Below are 21,692 nucleotides of genomic sequence, written 5' to 3'. Positions count from 1 at the left end.
CCTTTTGAGATAATCACATCTTAATCCTTTTACCAACCATACCACCATCAGCATCATTCTGTTTCTCAGAAACCCAGTTAAGGCCCACAACAGGTAATTTTGGGTCACATTTCAGTCAGAAACTCACAGGAAAATGTGGATCACAGTATATTTTCATATACAGTAGACAGTTAAAGTGGACCATCCTAAGAACATCAGGTGTAAATCATGTCTTCATAGGTTTTATTTTTGGGTAAACTGTTGCTTGGACCAAGTGGAGACTTTTCCACAAGGTGATTAACTGTAAACTAACAACAACTTGCGTTAGACACTCTGATCAAAACATACAATACTAACATTTTTTACATACATACTGTGCTGTGTACTTACAGTAAAACAAATGCACAAGACATCCATGACCTACCTATGCAAAAGATCACTCAGAAAACAATGTTTCTGGTCCCTATCGTCCTTTACTGACAGTTTTGAGATTAAACTGGGGGAACACTGGGAGGAGGAGATCACTCACTCACTGTTAAAAATAGGAAATCATGCTTTCTGATCCAACAGAAGAAAAAGAGATATTTAAAAATAAAGAAGAACCACAGGCACTGAACCCAAACAGTAGCATTCAGGTTAATTCAAACAGTACAACCAGGCAATGAGGGTTAACTGAACAGAAAGGCTGGAGGCAAAGAGGCGAGGGGGGGCGGTAAGCGGACCAAACACCCCCACCACATCCTCCGGGTTGCCAGCAGAGAAGGGCGAGGAGGAAGACAGGGCAAGCATGCAGCACACCGCAACGCTGAGAGGCCCCCAACCTCGAGCTGTTGCAAAAAAAAAAAAAAGGGGGGGGGCACTCAAAGCAGCCGAGGGAGAGCTTGAGCCGCCTGAGGAGGGAAGGGGCCGTGGAGGCGAAGGAGGGGGTGTGTGGTCAGAGAGAGGAACAGACACCAGTGACAAGACAAGAATTTGTAGGATGAGGCAAATGACCCACCATCCAATCTCTTTTCCCTCCAGTTGGTCCTGGATATGGTGGGGGGGTGGGGGTGGTAGTGGATGTGGAGAAAATGGGTCATTACAACACACAAGACCTTTTTAAAATAAGATTCAGATCAAACAAACACGAACCAGAAGCACATGACATACAGATAGATGTTTAGCACCTTCGCTTCTTCCTTTGCCAGGTGGGTGGAAAACCTGCAGATATGGAGCTGATTTTAGTGGGAGGGGTGAACATGAGGTTTTTAAAGCCCCAGATGTAGGCGGATGAGCTGAGGATGAGTCTCTTTTTAGCCACGGTGACTGAGGAGTTCATGACTCACAACACACACACACCGCCCGGATGAAGGTGTTTGACAGCTGGCTTTTAGTCCGTAGGCTCCTGTGTTCTCCGTCCTGTCTCTGACCACACCCTCTGCCACGTGTGTGTGCGTGTGTGTGCAATGGGGGCAAAGGTGAGGAAAAAGAGAAGGGGGTGGGGGGGCGGCGTTCAGAGCGAGGAAGCCAACAGCCGTTCATGACCGCGCGCGTTGCAAGCGGAGTTAGTTACATTAAGAAGCAAAGCTAAAAACAACAAAAAGCAAATTGTATACTGTGGTTGTGATTGCTGTATGGGTGTTAAGAATGGAAAAAGGTTATGAGCGCTAAAATTTAGATGGATTTCTCTTATCGTCGCTTCACATCGCAGAGTTCTGCAGAGGAAGCGCAACACTGCCGATAAGTTTCTCTTATTTTTAATAATGGTTTGGAAAATTGAGATGCGTTCTAATCGGCCGTCTCTCTTTTAGATTCAGGTCGTCTTTCACTTTCTCTCTCTGACTCTGTGAGCGCGTGAGGAACGTGGTGGTTTTCTCCGAGGCTGCTTGCCCTGCCATTCCTCAGCCAGCCTCGCACTTTTAGGAATCTGTAATTCAAAAAAAGAAATACGAACAAACAAAAACAAAAAAATGACAAAAAGAAAAGTTAGAAAGCTTTAAAGGAAAATCGAGTCAAAGACTGCAACCCAAATATTCAGATATGGAGAGGAGGAAGAGAGAACCCATTGCATATATGAACCTACTTGTGGTGTCAGCATGAATGTCATCTGCACATACTGTATGTGTGAAATACCTCCATTAACCCAAAGATGTGTCTGTTTAACTAAGAGCCTTTCAGCTTGTTCCACTTCAGTTTTCATCTGGCTTGAATGCGTGTCATAATGCAGCCACTATACTCTGTCACAACATGCTGAAATCCTGCCATGACAGGGACAAAAATCCCACAAATGCTGCCTCATGCACCACATTTCAAATGCTCTTCAATAACAATTACAGGAGGCATGAAATGTGTATTTATAGTGCCGATGTAAAATGAAATCCTGCACACAAGAACCACATGCTGTGCCAGTAACAGTCCATCAAAGCTGATTAAAAGGTGTGACAGGAAGTTAAACCAAAGCTTGTGTAATGAATTACGAAAGAGATGATTTCTGAGTCAGTGCCAATCTTGGAAAGTAGAACAGAATGTCTAATTGTAGCAGCGGAGTGAAAACATGACACAGAGGCGACACACACCATGCCTTTACAGTTAAAATGCACCGTTCACAGAGGTGCTGCTCAGAGACCCATGCAAGAAATCACAAAGCTTAAAAGTCACGTCCAGCTCCATATCTCAGCCCAGTCTCACCATATAGCTTAGTACAGCTAATTCTCAGTCCTTTATTCCTTTACCACTGGCCTGGAAAAAAGGACCAGAACAGCCCAACACTATCATCATCAAAATGTGGATCAAAACAAGAAAAGAAAACACATTTTAAAGGGGGCTATTAGTTACTAATTTGAGCAATAATTTTACAAAAATGACCCCTAACCGGAGGAGAATAATTACTTTCACAACGTTTTCATGTTGTAACAGCACTATGATTCATCTACAGCATGCAACATTAGAGGGGTGATTTTTATTTTCTTTTTTTATGTTTAGGCTACAAAAATATCTTTTAATATGTATTCATATTTTACAGCAGATTTAAATTACATTTGCATGATTGCACATGGAGCATGCTTTCCTTTTGGGAACAACAACAATTGACCAAAACACAGTAACTTGCGTGATGATTCAATTTTCACTTGATGTTCATTGTCACTTCAGATGATACGTACATTCACTCAGCTGAGTTTAGTGGTTTATTACAATACTGACTCAAATATTTGACCAAAGTTGTGGATCAGACTCTTGATTAAAATCATGTTCAATTGAGTGGAATACAGTCTTAAATCTTAACAAAATATATATATAAAAAAAAAAAAAATCAAGTATTAGTATGTTTGAAATGTACATGTGATCATTGTCAGTGGGTGATTCATACCATCCTGCTAAGGTTATATAGTCATATTTTATTATGTATGACCACTAGGTGGCACTGCAGTGAATGGTAGGTGAGGAACTACAAGCTTCTTTCCACACACACACACACAACTTCTGCCTGCTCAGCTTGCATTCAGTGTCATTTCCTAAACAAATGTTTTGTGCAGAGCTCAAGAACAGTGTAGAGTGACACACACTCACGCTATCTGCCACAACTGTCCAAAATGTCACGAGGCACACCGGACAAATCTGACTGGTCCTTCCCTCGGAGAGAGACAGGAAGTGCGTGTGTGTGTGTGTGTGTGCGTGCGTGCGAGGAGGGTTATTCTCTTATCTGAGCTACCAGAAAAAATCTTTGATCTTCGTAACTTGCCCCACTCATATAGCAGTGAACGGAAACTTACTGACTCACATTAACAAAAAACACACTTTTGTGAGTTAAATGTATGTCATAGCACCTTTGGCATTTGTTTCCAAAAAGACCTCAACGTAGGACGTGGGGACGTAGCCCTCCTCGTCCTCGTTCCTGCGCACTCGTGTCCAGCCGTCTCCTTTGTCTTCTTCTATGACGTACAACAGCTCGCCCTCTGCCACGGCGATTGTGCCCTCGTTGTGACCTGTGGGAAAGAGGAATAAGAGAAAAAAGATAAGCGCATGAATACAACAACAACCTTGTGCTAACTTCATCAAGATAAAAGCTTAATTTGTATATCATGTTTCCTGGAAAGAAAGAGGAACCAGCTGATGTGCAGTAGGAAAACGCAACCATAATCATAATAAGTATAAAGGAAGTAAAAGAAATATGAAATAATACCAGTATTGTTTGGATATCAATGAAGCAACATCAGCCTGCAGAACTGGCTTGCATTCCAGTTTTATGGAGGGAAGTCGCAGCTTTTTTAACACCAGTCCTGGGCTAAACTATCACACATTCAGAATCAGTCTCACTATTTAATGACACTTCATTTAATCTGTCCAGCAACGAAAAACATATATTATGTATGGGTACTATATACCCAAATAAATACTTATACTTAAAATCATTAAAATAGGTAAAATATTGGCTACTTCTTCATCTCTTAAGAACTCAAACAATTAACAGCACTTGATGTTTGGTATTTTAATTTATAATTATGATGTCTGTATCTTCTCATAGAGAGGAAGGAATGTCCCGTTTTGACTCAGAGGACTGATCCAGTTCAACATTTACAAGTCACGGCTCCACCTCTGAGTTACACCCATGGCTGTAGTTAACAGCCTTTGAGAATTTGCTGGATCTGCATTTGAAAATAGTGTACCAGAGAAATGACTATATTTCTATCCACACTCCTCCACACATTTCCTCAGAAACTCTACCTCATTCAGAGGAATCAAAAAGAAAAGGTCCCTGTGTCTAGAAAAAACAGGATCTTACCTAAAGGTCACATGTACTTTGAAATATTTAAAATTCCCTGTCTTCATTTGTTCTTGATGTTTACAACATTTGTGGTTGTAGTTACCTTCAAATGGGTACAAGGCTTTGCAGGTGCCGATGGTGGGTAGGGTCTCCTCATCATCAAACTCATCGTCAAACTCTGGCGTGGTGGAGGTGGGGTTGGGGTTGGGGATGGGGTTGATGTTGGCTTTGACCTGAGTCTCTGAATTCTGTTCCTCCGTGTAGCTGCCATCCGGGCTGCTCAAGGGCCAACACACACACAGTAAATATACTGTGAAAACATACATAGTTTTCTTCCGAAGAAATGAGGAGTAACAAATCTTTCGTGTGACTGAAAGACGTTTTGTTTGTTTGTCAGAGTATACCATACCTCTCTCTGTCCTGCGCACAGTTGTTGCCCACTGTTGTGTTGTTCTGGGTCTCATAGAGTCCACTTCTCCGGTGTGTATCACTCTTGGATGGCATCCTCTCCTCCACCTCTGCTAACCAGCCCTGAAACACACACAGTCGTTATGTACGTGTTGGCTGCAGCGCGTCTTTTTTTCCTACGCGGCAACTTGAAATATTTGTCAAGGAATTCTTTTTATCCGTGACCTTTCAAAGGTGGAACACCTCTGCCTTACACTCCAATGTGTCTGCCATTTATTTACAGGGTTAAACCAGGCCATTGTTCTGGGACTCCTCTCTCCCTGCACAGAGCTGGAATATGCAGCCAGCCCCTCCAGCTGCATCACATCTTCTCCTAATATGGACGAACGGCAGACTTCTTTGGAACAACCCCAGCTGGAGACGTGTGTTTGAACTCCTCATTATTTACTGTCTTATATAAACCAAACAAAATTGCTTCGCCAACACTAACACTCACACAGAGATGATAGCTCAGACTGGCACCAAAAACTAACCTCGAATTTCTGAACTTCAAACTGGAGCTTTTCGATGTTCTGGCCTATTTCTGATAGCCGTGGGTCTACGCTGGCCGGGTCTCCCATCTGAGGGTTCTTCACATACACGTCTTTCATCTTAGTTAGAGCGTCCCTGGAGAGCAAATTACTAAAGTCAGTACAAGTCTTTGAGTCTTTGTTGCACATTAACAGGGTAAATATAAATATGACTTGTCGTATACAGGAGAAGAAAGCTCTGTAATGCCAAATTTTAATCTTTAAAAAGATACCTCTGGTCCATTTCTTTTTGAATGTCCTTATTCAGTTCATCTAGCTTGCCCTGCAGCTTCTTCCTCCTCTGTTCTGGTGGCAGGTGGCTGAAGTCCTCTGGTCCAGAGCCCTGTGAGTGAAAAAAGAAACAAAAATTGGAAAAGAAATAGAGAGAACACATAAGATGAAGAAAAGCAACTTTAATAATTCATTGTTCGTTGTGTTGCTGTTTTAAGAGGGATCTTTCTTTTCGAGATAAGTGCAGTATCTCCCTTTGCTGTAAACCCTGTGAGCCAAGACTCAGGGATAAATGGATAACAGCTCCACAAATGGAGCTCTCGTTATGTTCTAACCACATAATTCACCTGAAGGAGATACTGCAGCCACTCTAACACACTCACAGAAAGTTGGGATGTTTGTCTGTGTAAAGACTTGAGGCCTTTCACCTATTCAGTCACCGCATGTAATCTAGTGCTCTCTGTGAATGCATCGGAAATGTAATAAAGTATTTTCTACATCCTATTATTGCTCATATAGTGTTTCAGTGTGAGCTGGATAATGGGTTTAAAGCTGTCTGACTGTCCTCTGACAGCACTGCGTGTTCTTAAAATTGAGGTTGTTTTAGTAAGAGGTTTTTTGGCCGACCAAGGGGTCATATTTCCTGATGAGAAGGTTTCTAGTCCGTAACAGCAGACTGATGAGTCATACTTCCCGGCAGTCTTTCAAAATTTCTCTGGACATGATGTTTCTGTATCCTGAAGCTTGCTAGCTGGTCTGCATGGAGCCCGAACGAGTTCAAAATTAAATACATAATTATCCATCCATCCATCAGCTATACCTGCATATCCTTGAGGGTAGCTGAGGCTGGAGCCGGGTACACATTGGACAGGTCACCAGTCAGTCACAGGGCTGACGCATAGACAAACAACCCATTCTTGCCTACTCGCCTGCATGTCTTTGGACTGTGGGAGGAAAACCCACGCTGTGAGGAAACGGCACTAACCACAGCACCAGCGTGTCGCCCCAAATACATAATTAGGAAATAAATAATGATATAAATAAAGTACAATATATAAATGAAAACTCAACTCGTTACTGTAGTTGCTTTTTTAATAAAGCCATTTTTTTCACAATTAAACTATTATTTCATGTCATTTTTATTTCATAAAGTCACTTTCAACCCTTTCAGCCAATCACATGCCCCACGCTTTCCAGTAGAGTCCACAAATGCTTCCAAAATTAGTCACTTAGCTTCTGTTAGGACTAGAACAAAACAATATCAAAGTAATTCTCAATAATAAACCTCTCCTTATACTTACAGTGTTGCACATGCTATCTAGCTGACTAGCTGGTTTGGTTTGTGAGCTTGTTTTTATATTGGCTGAACCTGAATAGTGATTTGATTTTAAAAATGTCCTGCAGAGAAAAACACAGAACTTTGTGAAGAACAAAGACCCAGAGTCCATCTTGGGGGATTGAGGCATGTGATTGGCTGAAATGTGAGGGGGCGGGGTTGACAACTGCACAGTCATTAACAGTGACCTTATAAAGTAACAAACTAAAAGTCTACAGCCATAATAGCAGCTCTGTGAGGCTGTGCTAAAGCATAGTGGAGCCAAATGCTATCAACATCATGTTCATCATCTTAGTTTAGTGTATTAGCATGCTAACATTTGCTCACTATCACTAAACACAAAGTACAGCTGAAGCTGATATTGTTAGTTTTGCAGGTATTTGATCATAAACCAAAAATTCTAAAGTATTTAATTCAGTCTTATTTATTATTTTAATATTGAACTCATTGGGGCTCCATAGGGTCTTATTTTTAATGAAAAAAAAAAAAAAGATGTTGACAAAGACATTGTGTTACTGCACTGTTACTTTAGTCTGATCAATTAAGAAAAATGTGCATGGACTGAATAGGTGAAGGCCCGATTGGATCTCACTGAGATGGTAACAGCGGTACCACAGGATATAACTGCAGGAGCTAGAGACTTGAGGTCAGGATTCACTGCACATAAAGCCAGGTCAAACACAGTAAACTAGGTTACCATGGCAACCTTACCCTTTCTCCCTGTATCAGCACGCAACACTTACCGGGCATGCAACATAACAAAGATTTGTCAATCATCATGCAAAGACATGCTTCTTTCTGATTGATTTCTGATTTAAGTTACAGTACAGAAGGGTATTAGTGTTTACATTCTCTATGTACCACAAGGCAAATGATAACTCTATCTAAATAAAATGTAAACTAAAACTATGGGCAGACATTAGGTATGTTGTTGTTGGTAGTATGATACATTTAGGATGAGAGAAGAATGAGTTTAAGAATTTGCTAATTGATTGTTCTGTATGGAATCTTGTATATAAAAATGACAAAAATCATGAAAAGACCTGGTTTTGATGACAACATTTTGGGAAATACACTTGTTTGCTTTCTTACAGACACTCTTATGTCTGTATGCTAATATGAAGCCGGCTAGCGGCCAGCTTAGCTTAGCATAAAGACTGGCAGCACTAGGGAACAACCAGCTTGGCTCTGTAAAACTGGGAACTCCTCACTTCCTGGACACTCAGCTGAAAGCAGCAAATTGAGATGTCGAAAACGTATTAATCATCATTTGTCATTGCAGAACAGTCCGTTTTGCATCTATAGATTGCAACACTTTGCATTGTGGGACTGTTACCAGAAAGTATTTATAACATATATATCCATTTTTATACAGGGCACATTTTCATACCTTTTGGAGCGAGCCAAACTAACCTTTTCCCCATTTTCAGGTTTTTATGGTAAGCTGAGCTAGGCGTTTGCTGGCTGTAGCTTCATATTCAGCACACATATATGAGAGGGTAATCAACATTCTCATTTAAGTCTCAACTAGAAAATGAATACGTTTAAAATGTTGAAACCAATCCTTTAATCCTTGAAGCGCATCCTGTTCTGAGGAAATGAATAGTTGATATTCTGTGGTCTGCCATCATACAGTTCTCTTACAGTATGCTTTACAGAACAGCATTCTATAAAAATAACAAAACAGGCATGCAGTGTAAGGAACTGAGTGAGCAACTACTATATCCGATCAGATTAGTATTTGTTACAAGGACATACAATCTGTCGAGACACGAAGGACTACCAGACAGACTAAGAGACGACATACATAACATTGAGTAAATCTGATCACCTCAATGAGATTCCGGACGTGGGAATTGAGTGTGATCTGCACCATAGAGACCACAGACACAGTTTGGGAGAGACATGACGAGAAAACAACCACGACATGAACACACAGACAACAAAATGACATACAAATGAGACAACGACATGAGTCTGAGGTCCATCGTTGTGTCACAGCAAAAATTGAATTAAAAACTTAAAATCGAAAAATTAAAAAAAGAGAGCACAACAAAAACATAACGGCGTACAGAACGTTATTAACAGTGTGTTACTGCGAAGACGTGACATGCGTGCTATGGTCATGCCGCTATGGTCGTGCGGTTATACGGTCATGCTTACCAGCTTGAGAGAAAGCTTCATGGGGGGGGGAGAGGAGAGGGAAATGGCGAAGAGCAGGAGAGAGAAAGAGAACACAGACAAAAGTCAACATCAAGAGAAAATTATGGCCATTTGTGTCATTTTCCTTTAAACAAAAATTGTTTACATGTATTTTATGATAACGCTTTACTTTGCCAAACTTCACCATTTAAGGAAAAGAGGGTACACCATTTAACAGCTGAAGGATTTGGATTTATATGCTACTGGTGTCATAAAAAAGCTCTTTCAGCAACAGTTCCAGCTATACCCCCCCCACACACACACACACTCTTTTCTAATGTGGTGAAGTTTAGCATTTCTAATACGATGGATTAATGAAAAATAGGAAATAAGTTGGCAACAAAAGCCAACCTACTGCACAAGCATGAAGTAGAGAATGAGAAAAAAAAATGAAGGGAAGACAGATGAAAACAAATATGAAGAAAGAAGTAGAGGGAGAGTGACTGCGACAGGGACGGATGTACCCTTTACTTCTTGATCCCTCTCTGCTGCCATTACAATGACACGCAATTGACAGCAGAGGGCGCCAAAAGCATGTATCACATTAGCAGATCCGTACGTTTGACATGGAGGCAGATGCTGTACACAGACAAGCTGGAGAGACACTTTCAAAACCAAACTATCAAAACTCATTTCTGATGAAGAAAAATCTACACGTAGCCAGTGCGTACATCTCAAATTAAAGCAGCTGGATGATGGTACAAAACACATAAAAGTAATCATGACCTAAAATGCAATTAGAGTAAAAAAGAGCAAAATAAATACTCATAAAAGTGTTTTAACAGCTTATTTAGACCCATTTGCTGAGTGATCACTGAGAGGATGTTGTTATGTTCTGAATACAAAGAACAGAGTAGAGAGCAGGTTAACGACCATTGGCCGTCAGAGCTGGAGCAGATGACTTGTAATCCTGTTAGAGGCTCACAGGCTGGTGCGCTGAGGAGCTCTACGCACTTTAGTCCACTAATCAAGTCACCCACCTGGAATGGCCTGTTACGGTCTTTGCTATGACCACTTGTGATCCTACCTCTCGAATCACCACCAATACACTATTCTTACGTTTCCTATGTGTGAGGAGCACAAAAAAAAGAACTAATTTACACTTAAACGCTGATGTTAAGGGTAAGGGTTAAGGGTAAGGGTATTTAGATGTATAAGTGATAAAAATGCTTCATGAACTGTAGGTTAAGATCTGGTTCTGACCTTTTTCCGTTTCTAGTGCTACAGATATGGACTATGTTTAACTGAGCCAGGATATAAGAGACTTTTAGACCTTTTCATTTAAGTCATGGCTAAAATCTGGGCCTGTAAAAGTGAAATTTTCAACTTCAGTAAAAGATAAAAGTAAAAATCACTTTTACCTACTCAACTAAAGGCTATTTATCATATTTCTTACAACTTCAAAATGTGCTTAAATCTAAGACAGATCCACAGGTCTCTTAAATTGGTTAAGAGAAGATCTTGGATGACTGCAATACAAGAAGAGGTGTGCTACACCTTCCAAGACATGTTCTGGAGTGACTGTACAAACCACTGGTCATAATGAATATAGAGTATGATACAATAGAGTATGATTTTATGGTTTTTACCTATTATTTGCATTTGATAGGATGATTTTATTCCTATTTTGCATGCACAAACAAGAATAAAGCTGGCCTTGATTTAGTTTGCAGTCACTTTCCATGCATCCTTACATCCTTACACTTGTGTTTGGTTTTATTATTCTGCTTATTGTATGATTTCTCTGATGCACCTCATCTACCAGCAGCAGAGTTTCTTTCCTGTTCCAGTTTAGTTTTCTTCTCGCTTCCAATTTTGCCAATTTCCATTTATTACATCGATTTATATCTTGGATTGTTGTTATTAAATTGAATTTACAATCACATAGATTCTAAAAAAATAGCATATCACAGAATAAGGTACTTTTTATAAAGTAAAATAAAGTATTGAATGAAAAATGGGGCAAATGTTGGGTAAATTCTTATCTCTGAGCATATACGTGATAAATCATGCGCTACACTTTGCTTTATGTAGCAGTAAGTTGCATGATAAATGTACTGTATTTTTTACTTTCAGTGCAGTTGAAGCTGGCTCTTGGGAGCTCTTCTTAAGAGTGATTCTGAAAAGTTTGATAAATACAGGCCCCGAGATCTACCTGAACTCTTTCCAACCACTCAGACAGACATAGATACACAGGTATATTATGGCCCATACAGACAGATAACATTGCTGCAGTATGGCACACCAGCACAAAGAAAGCCCTGGAGGGGTGAATTCTGGGTACTGTCAACTGAACCCAGACCCAAAGTGTGACCAACACCTTGCCCAATTTTACGTCCAACTGAGTGTGAGATTTAATTAGCGAGGAGGGGTGATTGCTGGGTGGGATGAATAGCATCCTCACATAATCCCCCGCGGCCTCAGGTGCTTGTGACACTTTGTGAATTGACCCCTAGAAGAAGCTCAGTGGGGAAGCCCTTTATCAGCTGCAGGACATCGAGCAACAGGAAACCTCAAGCTGATACATGTGATGAGGGGTGAAGTCATCATCTTCTCCGATCATTCGTCCCGATTCTACATGTGTCAGAGCCATGTGATCAACACTCAGCCAGGCACAGACACTAGCCTCCTTTGAGAGGACATTTTGCCTCGTTAATGGTGTCAAACAATCTCCTTGTGGAGGCCGAATGTGCCGCACAACAAATGATTATTAATGAGGCTACTGTATGTGCCTTACATGGCTTTTACTAATCACACATCCACACACACATTCGATATTCATTCACACCACGTACCTGCTCACGCTCACAGAAACACACACACGCTGGTACTCACTCCCATCAGACACACACTTACAACATATTGCCTTGCTTCGAAAGCATATGTGGGTCGGCCCAGAGTCCTCTTCATAAGCTCTTTGTGACAAATGAGCGAGCGCGGGGATTGCTGCTGTGGTGGTTGTCAGAGAGAATACAGCTTTGTCAATGAGAACTCAGAAAACAGCACTGACGTCTTAAAGCTCTTATACTGTATACGGTTCTTAATTTGACTCCCAAAACACATACGCTTTCTTTTTTTCAACCCGCACAAAACACATACACGCGCACATACACAGTTACTGTGGATGGATTATGCACCACACAAAGGCTCTCCTGCAGGGGTAGACATTCCCTCCACTGTGCAGAGAGACACAACACCCTACCTCCACTGGCACAACTACTCTGATCCCTAATGTGATACTATATTCTCCTTCCAGGAGACTGGGGAGGAATAAAATTGTGTTTTCTTGAGTCAAATAGTTTTTATATCTTCGCTTTTGCTCTGTTAAAATCTAATACCACATAGTGCAATTAACTGTTATAACTGTGTCACGTTCATATTGGCAAACATATAAAAGGATAATGTACTGCGCCTAGAATTATTTATCGTATTATATCTTTCTGTACTCCACATTAGGATATAACAATGACTACTAATGATAAATTAATTTAATTGTTAGGACCTGGAGTGGCATAAAAGGTTGATTAACCAATTAACAAATTAAATATAATTTCTTTCCCATTATGAGGCAATAAGTTGTTAGCAACTAGGAAGCTCAGGTCTGATGGTTATGACTGGAACTCCACAAAAAAGGACTGAACTGTCTCCTACGAATACAATCCAATAATAAGCGAGTTAAAATCCTGACAGCCCCCAGTCGGATACAGAAACGTTTTGTAACATTACTGCTTATGGCAAGCAAGGTAAAAAATTCAAGACTTCAACAAGAGGCAATTAAAAACATTTTAAATCTGTATTCAAAAGTTTTACATGACTTTTCAGATACCTGATTTAAATTGACCCTGTACTTAAGCTAGTTAGCTCGGTTTGACCAGATGGGTGCAGGCCTGTTTGTGAAAGAGCTGAGGAATTGCCCTGACTCTCAACCAGCAGCTGTTCAGTGGCATTAGCCCAAACTGTCAGTGTGTCAGTGAGGCAGTAGGTCTGGTGTCCCTAAAAGACCTGTTGTCATTTTACTGGATTAACCATGCACTTTCTGTTTCTTTATTTATAATATATGGTAGATTTATTCCAAAAAGAAGAAATATTGTAAAGATTTACTGTAGATCTAACACCTATATACATGAAAAACATAAATAGGTTACCGCCATGAGACATGAAAAGGTGTACAAATTAGCTAAATGTATTATCATGAAATATGGAAAGGAGTACAGTTTAAGGCCTGATTGGATTAATTCAAATAAAGTCTTTGATTCTCTAAAGGGCTTTCTACTCTAATACAGTTTCTAACCTCTCATGCACTGAAAAACTTCACCCTTGTGCTTTGAAATGCTATAGGAAGGTCAAACGTCAATCTTTTTTATCTGTGTATAGTCATAGACAATGCATGTGATTTAACGCTGCACATTTTTTTATCACTCTTCTCAAGAGCTGTTTCAGCACTTCCGCTTTCAAAAACGTGCACTTCCTGCAAGATCTGTGTGCTAGAAAACATACACGCTTCCCTTTTTTTCTGCCGACCTTCAATCATTTCCTCTACGATATGCTCGCACACTGCACTGTTGCACCGCATTGTTCTTTCGCCTTTTCAGACGTCATGTTAGCACCAATTCATACAAATGTTTTTACTTTGAGTAACTGCTGCCCTTTCAAAATATGAGCATAAACAGAAGCTATATTTGTGGGGTCCGGAAGGAACACGTGAGTTGCCGCCCATTCCTGAGGTCAGGGAGAGCTAGAGGGTAGGTTATGGGAAGGCGTGCTATGACCTGCCCTGCCCCAGCAATTCCATTACAACACACACTGGACTTTTGAACGGTAAATGGTGATGACACCAACCAGGATCCTGGGCTGCTGCTGATAAAACCTCCAGGAAGCTGTCTAAAATTACTCTACTGGCCTTCTCCCTCCACATGGAGTGACTCAGTCAGCCTGCCATATCCACAATCCATTACTGTGTTCATATTGAGAGGTTTAACCCTCCTCTTTGTGTTACTTTCCTAACATCACGTGCAAAAAACAAAAACAATCCGCCTCCGGCATAGACTGCAGGGGAGTGTGCAGGGAGCAACTGCAGTCTCCATGCTGCTGCCAAGACTGCTCCGGCGTCTTGCTAATTTCTGTCAAAGGGGGGGAGGTGGGTGAGAGGGACTGTCATTGTGAGCACAGAGTTAATATGGAGAATGAAGGGACAAGATGGAGAGACTGCTGGTGAGTCAGACAAGTACCACGGATTCATGGTTATGCGCTACGTAAGCATGCTAGAGAAGCAAAATGGCTGAGCACTGTATGAGTGAAGGTAAGAGGCCTGTTGTACTGCTGGTTTTCACTGATATTATCATTTTAGTATAACGGTGCCAATTTTAAAGGCAGGTCTGAACTGGAAAATTGGAAAGTGAAAGCTGTAATGGGCCAATGTGAGCACTGTTTTCTAACTGAGGTCACATTGCCTACATATGGATTGATTCAGTCACTGGTAACAGAGGTAATGTTCAATCACCTGTTATATGATACCATGTAGGCATTAAGACCTTCCCAACTGATGTTAAGCAAGATTCTACCTTTGTATTACTTCACTCATACAGTGTAGCAGGTACACAGCACAGGTACAGGTGTAGAGACAAACACACACATGCACAAAGCTTGCTGGACACACACACTTACCCCTCGCCTCAGGCTCCGGAGGCAGTGCATTTTGGGTTTGGAGGTCATGAAGTCGTTGAGGCGGTGGGAGAGGGGCTCCTTGTGCTGCTTGGGAGACTGGGGGTCGTTGGGAACAGCAGAGGGTGAGGGCGGGGATGAGGCTGGGGGGCAGGTGGGGGCTGGTGGGGGGACGTTAACAGGGACATAAGCTACCAGTAAGAGAGGGAGCCGTGACGGAGAGGAGGAGGAAAAACATGGAAGAAGTAGAAGAAGAAGAAGAAGGGGGCAAGAATCCAACGAAAAAAGACAAAGGAGGAAAAGGAGGAGGGAACACAAAACGAAATAAATAAGCCTCCTACAAATATTAAAAAATAAACACACAACAGAAAACCCAAACAGAACGTAAAAGACCAAAGGAACGTCAAACCTAGTGTATCAGTTGTTATGTTGTGGAAAAAATGTCAAACATATAAAACATAAAAAAAAACAGTTAAAAAGAAGAAAACCAGAGTGAGTAGGAAGCGCAAAAATGTGTTAAAGCAAGCGGCTGCAACGAAGCAAACAGCAAAGATTTTCAGTCAAAGCGCATGCAGGCTTCCATTTTGGAAATCCTTTTCCCTTTTTTTTCTCCTTCGCGACCTCATCACATGCCAGCTAGGACGAGAAATTCACCACATCCCCAAGGATAGCAGCAGCTGAATTTGAGGTCATCATCAGAGAAATCTAATTGCTTATTGCTGTCCTAAAACGTCTGACTGCATAATTCATCAACCCGTAGTTGAGGAGTTAGAGAATGAAGCTGTGATGAGTTCTAAGACACCACACAATGCGCATGCATGGGCAAGTGATTCAGAAACCCTTCTTTCACACAATGAGACAGAAAAATCACTAGAAACCCTGATTCTGTGAGGCAATAATGGTGTTTTTCTATAGAATTATCCATATATTAATATATGTTTTATTTTGAAATGTGTTTCTGTTATGATTGCATGCATGTGTGCAAGTGTACATGTACAGTAGAAATACCTCTCTGTATGGCTGTCTCTGCTACATCAGGCAAAGATAATAGAAGCATATTGTTCTGAATAAGTATTCCTTAGTTTTGGGAGCTTGCACACTGGATACAAAGAGTTCAAACACCATTTTCTAGACACATACATCAGTATGCTGGGGTTTCTCATCTAGCATTGCACTCACTTGCTTCTAGCCTTTCTCTCCACACACACAACACACACACTCAATTACTCACTCATGCTCTGGCCTAATTCAATACCAACAGTGCCACCAGCCCATAAGACAGTCAGAGATCAGTTTTGCTGTTCAGAAGTAGGAAACCGAAGGAGGCTACTCAAGGCTGATCAACAGTCAATGGAAAAAAACGGTGAGGGAGACTGTTATTCCAGACCAAGTTAATATCTGCCAGTTGAGTCCGTCCACAAGATGAAAGTAGAAATGCATTAGTGTGTGTTACAGAAGGGAGGCTCCAAAATCGGTGAGGGTGATTGCCAGGGAGGGGGAAACGGGTGGCGCAAATAACAACAAAAATGGCAATAGTAACATGAACTAGCAACAAATTTCTTGAGCTTAAAAGAAGCTAACGAAAGTCAAAGAATCTACACAAAAATGAAACTAAATTAAATACATAACCAGTGCTGGAAATGTAACAGATATTACAAATGTGACATTGAACACATATATTTCTTATAACCACTGTATTAAAAGACAAAACCAACATAACATCATACAACCAATAAAATCCCTGCAGCCCTCCACCCACAATCCACAAGAATCTCCCCGCAGTGCAAGGTCACATCCAAGTGAATATAATCTTGTAAAACAAAATGCACTAAAAACCAGCGAGGCTTTTCTGCACACTCGAGTGTAAATGTGGCATTCATGTGTTACCTTGTTCTTGTTCTTAATGAAAGGCCACAGTTTGCCTTTGCTCTTGCCAGCAGGCTTCTCCTTGGCCTCTCTGGTGTTGGACAGGCTGGTTTCAGACGCCGTCCTCTTCATGGCCTGGCCATAGTCCTCGAACTCCACGTCTCCCGGGGGCTCGAACCCGGACTTATAGGACTCCACCACCTGTTTCGAGTCCTGGTGGTTGGAGAGTGGTTGTAGCCATCAGTGACAGTCTTATATTTGATACATTTTAATCCACATTTTAATTCAAATATCAAAGAAAGAATAATAAAATGCAAAGCAATGGCTAAAAGGTTCTATGCGGTTTGTTTAGATTGTCCAGCTAATCAGCAGGTCTGGAGATAACATGCAACACAATAGTGCCCTGGTGACTCTCTTGTTTGTAGCAGTTTTTGTCTGATAACAGTTCATGAGTGCGTCATGAAAAAAAAGAGGGAGAGCGACTGTCGTTACTCAGTTTGTGGGCCACAGAAGAAAGAGGAAAAGACCTAAATCTGTCAGGCAGGAGTTACGACAAAAACACTGAGGTCGGGGACGCAGCCAGGCTCAACAGACACAGGAAGGAGCACATTAATCAAATGCAATGTGCATCAGCCTATCTGAACTGATAAAGGCAGAGGGTCTGGTTGGAATTAGGATTCTGGGGTCAAAGATCTGCTGTTGTGCACTATATAGATGAGAGAAGACTATGAGAGGAAGAGAGACAGAGAGAGGAAAGGAGCATGTGATGTGTTATTCCCTGCCGTTGTTTACTGTAGCAGCCAGTCACAGGCTGGAGTCATCTCCCTGGAGCTGGGCCATACACACAACTACACATTCACACACACACATATACTATGCGTTCCCTGGGGAAAGTCTGGTTTTTTGTCATACGGCAAGCAGCCAACATGTGACATCTCAATATATCACACGGCTCATTTTCTCTTTAACGTAGCAAATGCCGTCTTTCATTTCAATATCCAAATAATAAAAAATAAGCCATGGGACAGAACTTGTGCCAACGAATGCATATTAGCTTTGTGGAAGTGTGTAAACTGAAAATAGAAAAGGAGCTCTATGCAACTGAAGGTATCGACCGTAGGAAGCACAGTGACTCAACTTCCTCCCATTTCCCAAACAGTTACAGGTGTTAAAGAAATAGTTGGACATTTGGGGGAAATAACTTCATTGCTGCCTGACAGAGAATTAGATGAGGAGAGTAATAAAATCCTCATACCTGTCGATTAAAAAAAGGATTACAGCCAGTAGCTGCTAAGCTTTACATAGCACTAAGTAAATGAAGCAAAGTGTAATAACCACCAAAGATTGGGGTATTTCAGGGGTTTTTTGGATGGAACCGGTAACTTCCTGGAGTCGCCACAGGCCGCCTATCAACTGGTTTGGTCATGCACACTCCCCTGCGTAAAACTTTTTTACACTTCAATTTTTAAAGGATTTAACAAACAAGATATAATGTGTTAATTCCAGTCTTTATGCTAAGCTAAGCTAAGCTAACCAGCAGCTTGCAGTAGCTTCATGTAGCTTCATGTTTACAATACAGACAACAAAGTGGTATTAATCTTCTCATATACCTCTATATCAAACTATTTCTTAAAATCTAAAGGACTGCAGCCATGCTACCTCTGCAACTACACTTGACAGTAAATAAATAAAACTCTGCACCGCCCTCAGGGAAGTGTGTGTATAAAGAGTGGACAGTCCTCTGGAAGAGGGCTGACACACCCTATGCTGTGAGTAATGCATCAAGTCAGTTTCAACCATTTTTCTTCAGATTTCCAGTATAATCTGAGGAAGAAAATCAGACTGTTGCAACTATTAGCTCATTAACTGGAACTCAAGGGGAAACCATTTCCATGGAACTTATTTGTCATTTGTTGAGGGGAATTATGGCATGTATTTCTAGGTGACAGAAGGCGCTAGGAGTCGCTCATGTGCTTGTATTTCATTGGTCTCCTTACTATAAAGGGGAGGTCATAAATTGAATCATTTTGGTCAGCTATTCTCTCAGTTACAACGCTGTCCTCCTACGGCACTTTGTTGTTCACAGGTGGACGGTTTTTATTTTCAGAAGGCCCCCCAAGAGTACTGACACATTTGTTGTTTCAATGAAATCCTAATCGGTGGTGTGTGGGTTGTGACTGACACCATGGCTGAGTGAGTAATATGTCCCATATGGTGGTGTGTGTGCACATATATTTTATTCTGTATACTCACAGTCTTGGGCTCGATGGACTCGGCGGCTTTCGTCATGCCATCTAAACATTTCCCCACGATGGGCAGCACTTGGCGGTCCACTTCTGCAAATGTCTGCATGCACACTCCTAGCCTCTCAATTCTTTTCTCCTCCATGTCTTGAAGTTTCTACATGGAAATACAGGCATATTCATACATAAATACAAACTTTATTAGCTTGTGTTATAGAATAAGAGTTGAGTGGGCAGGGCTTTCGTTGAAAGTGATACACTGTGAGTTTGTCAAACTGTCTTTTGATATTGAGCATCAAAAAATGTACATACCATCTGGTACATTTCTTATGTACTTCTTAAATGCTTTTATATACTTTTAGAAAACAGCACTAGAGAAGTGAAAACTTAAAAGATCTTGAATAAGTGGAAAGAATCATTTTAGTATTTCAAACTCAATGGCTTATTACCCCTCAGTGTTTCTCGCACGTTAAGTATTTATTTTTAGCAGTTGACCCAGAGGGGGGTGGGGGAGGTGGGCTCCAAACAGCATTGAATTGAAGAGCTAATGATTGCACATGAATGCACCATTATAGCAGACTTTTCAATTAGTTGGCACTTATATCTGCATTTGCTCAAAGGGTTTTGAAAGACAGAAATGACAAACACAAAATATAAAAACATTTTCTGGGTTTTAACAGATGTATTTGTGTGAGACCTAAATAAATTTGATGTATGGGAAACACTGGTTAGTTGTAGGTTTGTTTGAAAACTGTGCAACAAAAGTGCAATTATCCACAACAACATAGAAGAAATAAGCCATATGCTGTTATATTTACCTGGAATATGTTGGGGATAATTGTGAAGTAATGTTCATTCTGCTCCTGGTTGAACTTTTGCAGGTAGGAGGAGTAATCACCCTTACTGTCAGCAGCCATCTGGTGCCTCATCTGAGCTTGCTGTCGTGCCTGAGGAAAAAAAACAACACACACAAACATTAATATCAGACACGATCTCGTCACTAAACATCAGTGCCCCCTGATTAACACAAACATATGAGTTACACACACACAGCCAGAGCACCAAAACCTATGAGTTGACACATTTGTGCATACGAGTGTTCATGCATGCACATGTACACACATAAACATAGACCTCGTGGACGCACGGTCACAGGTGCAAATCCGAGTCAGGCAGCAGTGACAGCAGTTGGCATTAAGACTGTACTAAAAGTAGGCCAGAGCAAACATATACAAAGAGAAACAACAGCCTGCACTGGCTGCAGAATGGAGGGATTTGGATTTTGATTGCCTGCCCGGTCTGGCCTATCTCTACTGTTGATAATGTTGATATTTTTAAGCTAGTTCAGTCTCAGGGAAAAGGCAGGCAGTCAGAAACACAGCAGGAGCAGCCTATTACAGATCCAAGGCAAGCAGATGGAGATGAGATTATCTCAGCTAGACAGCATGTGGGGTGTGTGTGTAGCTAAGTACTCCTATCTGTTTCCTCTTTCTATCGGATCTGAGGCCTGTACACATGAAAACAGTTGTTTTCATATGGTCATTTACAACAAAGAGTCACCTTATGAACCCCTGATTGCTTTTTGGTGAACTGAATGCAGATGCAATGGAAAATATTACAGCCATTAAACTGTGTGGGGCAGTAGAGGGAACATAACCCTGATCTGTCATAGTCCTGGGGGAAACATTTAAAGGACCTCGTCCAGTTTTCACCCACACACCAATCTGAGGCATGAGTTGAGTCTCTCACACTCACACACATAGGGGAAAGTAATAGATGACATACTCAAAGAAAAGGAGGACATCAGAGCAGAGACACTCGTCAGACACAAAGGTACATTATTTCCAGCACAGGAGGGATGACAGTTAATACCTCAGTGGAAAATGATAGTCACAGCCTATGAAAAAAAACAGGAATGTGAAATCCAGAGAGAAGCTGAAAAGCACATGTGAAAGTCCAGCTGTTTAAAATCTACGTGTGGACCTGTGAGCATGCATTTATGGATATGTGCTAGGCTGGTGTATGTGCATGCAAAGTGTGCTGAATGAGGGTACACATCATCGCCATGGTAACTTGGCAGATAACGAAACCTGGTAACAAGCTGCTGTGCCTGCAGCCACATCACATCCTGTTGTCATTTTCTGGAAATTACCTGTTTTTCTGTTACTAAGACGTCTGTGTGCATATGCATGTGTGCATCTATTCACCTATTTAAATATCCACCTCTCTATAAAAATGAGAATAATGAACAAAAAGAACTGAATGAAGATTGGTATGAAAGCTGTCGCCTTATACAACAGCCTCTCATTTAACCTTTCTCACATCACATATATAGACCTCAGGGTGAGACGGTGTTCAGCAATAGACAGCGAGACAAACCACCGTACGGGGAGCAGATCACAGTCAGACAGGACAGGGCGTGTTAACAGTGACCTGGTCGAGGCTGTGTGTCAGAC

General features: G+C 41.3%; 1 protein-coding gene across 1 annotated transcript in view; it reads right to left on the bottom strand.

The window, feature by feature from the left end:
* Positions 1-2,897: 2,897 nt before the first annotated feature.
* The window catches only part of LOC127370030 (formin-binding protein 1), a 36,682-nt gene continuing 17,887 nt past the window's right edge, over positions 2,898-21,692 (bottom strand). Inside the window, 11 exon segments of the mRNA XM_051411720.1 lie at positions 2,898-3,941; positions 4,824-4,996; positions 5,130-5,251; positions 5,662-5,794; positions 5,931-6,040; positions 9,428-9,442; positions 15,131-15,279; positions 15,282-15,318; positions 17,015-17,206; positions 19,247-19,393; positions 20,055-20,183. Of these exon segments, the coding sequence (XP_051267680.1) occupies positions 3,763-3,941; positions 4,824-4,996; positions 5,130-5,251; positions 5,662-5,794; positions 5,931-6,040; positions 9,428-9,442; positions 15,131-15,279; positions 15,282-15,318; positions 17,015-17,206; positions 19,247-19,393; positions 20,055-20,183 (1,386 nt within the window). The 3' untranslated portion in view covers positions 2,898-3,762.

This window comes from Dicentrarchus labrax, unplaced genomic scaffold (genome assembly GCF_905237075.1).
Source record: "Dicentrarchus labrax unplaced genomic scaffold, dlabrax2021, whole genome shotgun sequence".
Lineage (NCBI taxonomy): Eukaryota > Metazoa > Chordata > Actinopteri > Moronidae > Dicentrarchus > Dicentrarchus labrax.
Note: the sequence above shows the minus strand (reverse complement) of the source record. Positions and strands in the feature narration are given on the sequence as shown.